General features: G+C 48.0%; 1 protein-coding gene across 1 annotated transcript in view; it reads left to right on the top strand.

Annotated features, from left to right (window-relative positions):
- The window catches only part of THBS2 (thrombospondin 2), a 26716-nt gene extending 26117 nt beyond the window's left edge, over positions 1-599 (top strand). The window contains exon 22 of the mRNA XM_029223854.1: positions 272-599. Within this exon, the coding sequence (XP_029079687.1) occupies positions 272-279 (8 nt within the window). The 3' untranslated portion in view covers positions 280-599. The remainder of the gene's footprint in view (positions 1-271) is intronic.
- The last annotated feature ends 3989 nt before the right edge of the window (positions 600-4588 follow it).

Here is a 4588-nt window from a genome sequence, read left to right as displayed (position 1 = left end):
CATCCATCCATCCATCCTTCCATCCATCCATCCATCCTTCCATCCATTTATCCACCTATCCATCCATCCATCCATCCATCCTTCCATTTATCCATCCATCCATCCACCATCCATCCATTCATCCATTCATTCAACCATTCACACATCCATCCATATTGTGGAAACCTTTTTTTTAAATAGAAATGGTGATTTTTAGGTTATAGTTAAACAAAACAAAGCAAAACAAAGTGCATGGTCCAATCTCCCAAATTCTGTTCACTGTGTTTTGCAGATGTCTGAACAAGATTTGCTGTATTTCCAGCAAAGTACTGTAGACGCCGTTACCCAGACACCTCAGTCCATCCCAGTGTTCCCAGCTTCTCTCTAGCAAACCTCCTGTCCTTGACCCCAACCTTGAGTGGTTCTTCACCTCCTATCATCAACCCAAGCCCACGTGCCTTCAGAGGATGAATATGAATGGAAACAAATGATGAACATCAACCCGCTACAGGAAAAACAGTTTGATGATCCATGAGACTTTATGTGGAGTGAAAATCGAGCATGGTATTACATTGTTTTCTCTTGTGTGTTTAAAAAGAACGACGTTTACATATGAAATGTAAGTACTTATTTTATTTATGTGTATATGGAGCTGAAGGGAATATTGTGTATAAGCAATTATCATAAATTAAGCATTTATGCTTAATAATGCTACACTACTTCCAGTGCCTTAAGTCTGGTGTGAGAGCACCCAAATCCTGTTAGGTCAATTATAAAGAAGGGTCAACTCAAGTCTGAATAATGCCATTTTCAGAAAGAGGTCAGGAGATACCAGTCACATATGTGGGATGTCAAGTAACTAATTGGAACATCAAAAATAATTATGGGAATAAATGAATACCCCTCCCCCACTCTCTTGTCCTACAATGGAAGCCCTCATTGATGCTGTCTCATCAAAGAAGGAATATCCTTGCAAAATGGCTCTAATGTGGGTGCAGACGTGGGCCTGGCAAAGCCTCGTATATGTGAGGGTTTAACCTAGGGAAGTGCTGTCACCGTGGTTCGCCCCTGCAGCCATTGTGGACCTGAGAGAACTCGTGGCCAGTTGTCACTTAATTCCGAAGTCTGATCCCTAGAATCCTTGCTGGAGCTCCTTTCCAAGCTGCTGGGGAAGAGTCAGCAGGCAAAAAAATCAGCAAATGCATTTTGGCATCTAATCCCTATTCTAGGCTTTGAAACTATGGACGGATTGCTTTTACCTAACTTGGTAACACATTCCATTAAGGTTCCAGTTATAAATGTTGTGCTAATATTTATTAAGTGAATATAGAATGCAGTTCCGTTCACCAATAACTTATTTTAAATATGACAAGTAGCACTTATGTAAGTATAATATCTAAAAGTAAACATATAACTAGCATATAATAATATAAAGATACAGTTACAGCAAAATATCTTCAAAATACAAGACTTTATAATATTATGTTGTCATCATAAAACATGCTGCAAAATGTGATAGAATAAATAAATAATAATGAAGAGTTTATAATGGAACCTTAATATATACTGTTGCCGGTGACTTTAATTCAGTATTTTTTAGTGTTATCTGCTGTACATAGGATTTTAAAGACTTGGAATGCCGAGGATAGACCAGTGTTGTCTCGGCAGACATACCCCTTAATCAGTCGTATAGTAATACACACAGGTCTGATTTATTTTTTGCTTTAAGTTGCATGACGTTTCTACAGAAAATATTCGTTAATCTCACTCCACATAGGGGTTTAGGAAGAAGACTTTGTCTTGTTGATCTGATGCGGACAAACTGCTCTCTTCCTGTTAATAGCGACTTCACTCCTCTGTCAAGTAGGGAGCGGCTCCATGACTTTGTTTTCATTTGCTCGTGTGTCTGATAAAGTTACGTTTGTTGCTTCCTTTGGGGTTGATTTTACTTTTCATTTTGCTGCCCTTTTTACCTTTTTTGGGGGAACTGTATTCCCAAGGCAAGGAAGTGTTGGGGGACTTCATTAAATGTCGCGATGGTGAAGAGCGTGTAGGTCTTCTGTGTCGGTGGCATTTGGCTGAGCAATGCAGTGGCCTGGGATGATGATGTGAATATTTAGAATGTACCATAGTTTTTTGTAAATTATTTATGGTTTTTTTTTTAAAACAAGCTTCTCGTACAGATGGATGAAACTTCTTTTGTTTTGACAAAGACTGTAAATATTTATTTATTTGTTCACATGGTCAAAATTTCACCACTGAAACCCTGCATTTAGCTAGAGCCTCATTTTTATACTTTAAAGATTCATCACAGGAAATAAATTGTAAAAAGGTTTTCTATAAATGAATCTCTCTCCCTTTTTTAAAGAGCTAGCAGGGCTCCTGCCGGGGGGGGAGGAGAGGGGCCCCGGCTGATGCCTTGTCTCCTGGGCCAGGGACAGCCTCCTCCGTGACAGTTCTTCCTCGTGCGCTTCTCAGGCTAAGACGCCGTTTGGGGTCTTCACAGGAAGAAGCAGTTTAAGGCAGGTCTCATCATGGTTTGTGGAGCCGCCCGGGTCACGCGCTATGACACGACCTTAGGAAATCCATCCTCCGGCTGCTTCTTGCTGTCCGGCAGGGGACAGAGCAGTGCAGTGAGTGTCAGCACCACTGAGATGACTCAGGAAAAGGGGGCAACACGAGGGGCCCCTCATCAATACAAGCGGTGCTTCCCATGACCCAGTCTCGTTCCAAGCCGGAGCGAGAAGCAGCAGAACACTCGGTGGGACACGTGTCAGATCATGACATCAAGTGGACAACACACCAGCTGCCCAGTGATGGGAGGAGAGCCACAGGGCGGCCTGCAGTGTCTCTGGCTGCCCCACTGCTCTCAGGACTTCTGAGCATTACGGTGGCGTCAATTATAGGGGAAACGTGAGAGCGAGAGATGCAGGGGGAGCGGGGAGACGGAGGGGAAAACAAGCGTGTTTGGCTGAAATAGGCTGGAAGGAGTCTGCCAGGGAAGCGACAAGATCTAGGGAAGGCCTCCTGAGGGGGTGGGATGGAGCTGAAGGCCCTGGCCTTGATTGGGGTTGAGAACGGAGGCACTTGGGGACAGGGAGATGGAGGAAGAGACTAGACCTGCAGAAGTGACCCAAGAGGCCTTTGAGAAGTTTAGAAACAAGGAGATATAAGGAGAAGGGTGAGGGTTGGACTGTGGGTCACGGAGCCACTGGGAGACCCTAACGTGCACTTCGCTGGTGAAACAGCAAGTGTATCATATGTTAGCAACGATGCTGAGAAGTCAGGACATTAAAACGCGATACAGTTTTCACACATTCAGATTTTGGGGGAAGTTTATTGAAAATACAAGTTTCTGACAGACTCCCTGTCAGCGTCCTGGTAGTCCCAGAACTAATTTTTAGAGTCTTTGTGGCCTAACGGGGGACTAGGTGACCCACGTGTGGGTCAGCTCTGTGGAGTGTCTTTTCCTTTTGTGTGAGGTTCTAACACATGCGGTAAAACTGTGCATAGTCATTGTTCCTGAAAGAAGAGACAAAAAGCCCCACCCTGCTCCAGCTGTGCACCTTCAGGCCACGCTCCATGAGCCATTATCTAGGGTAGCTGGGGGTGACTCTGAACGGGGGGATCCAGCCCGAGGTGCAGGCATCCGAGGGGTCCAGAGGCCAGCTCGCCCTCCCATGGCACCGCAGCCAGGGAGCGTGGAGTCTGCAGTGGCTGAGGGTCCAGAGTGGAGGCAGTGCCCCTCCGCCAACCCCGGCTGCCAGCCTCTCGCACTGCCCGGGGGTCGCTGTGGGTCGAAACGTCTCAGGCAGGTTTTGCTCACTTAGTCTGAGCTTCACAAAGCGGCGTTTTGGCCACGGGAGCAGAGTGGTGCGTGGGCTTAGGGGACACGTAGGAGCTGCCACCCGACAGCTCCATAACCCCAGTCATGCGATCACGGATGCCTGCACGGCTCTGCTAAGGACTAAAGGATCCTCATCTGGACCCCACAGACCACGGCCCGGAATCCTGGGGCAAGAGGAGGGAACAGCGGGGCAGTCTGGGCCTGGCCAAGCCCGGGCTCCCACTCCCAGGGGAGTGACTTGGCAGAGGCCAGGAGTCCAGAGGTGACAGAGACTCCTGGCTGGGCAGTAGGGGCCTCAGCTTCGGGGAAGCCGCAGAATTCCTGCCAAGACATCCGGGCCTCGCCTCCATGTCTGACCCTGGCTGAGCTCGCCCCACGCGGGTCCTTGCCGTCCAGGGTCCCCTGTGTGTGGCCGCCTGAGTGGTGGACATGGAGGAGGCCCTGAGCCCCGTGGAGGCCACGCGGGGCCCCGGTCACCAGGGCAGGGGGCCTGAGATTATAGGCTGGCCTCCCCTACTGCCTTCCAGTTTAGGTCCCTCAGCCGTAAGGAGGCCTGGAAACTTGGACCACTTTCAGTCGTCACTTTTTCGTAGAGTGGCTACGAAACACACCAAATACACATGAGAAGTGAGATTCTGACATTTCCAGCAAAGACACATTCTCCACACCATTGACACAACAGCTTCGGTCAGAGGCCATCCCAGCGAACACGCTTATGTAAGTGCCTGAGTGCGGACGGGACCCGATGGTCAGCTTGAGGAA

The sequence above is a fragment of the Monodon monoceros genome, unplaced genomic scaffold (assembly GCF_005190385.1).
Source record: "Monodon monoceros isolate NGI ecotype Baffin Bay Population unplaced genomic scaffold, NGI_Narwhal_1 Super_Scaffold_15, whole genome shotgun sequence".
In the NCBI taxonomy this organism is placed as follows: Eukaryota; Metazoa; Chordata; class Mammalia; order Artiodactyla; family Monodontidae; genus Monodon; species Monodon monoceros.
Note: the sequence above shows the minus strand (reverse complement) of the source record. Positions and strands in the feature narration are given on the sequence as shown.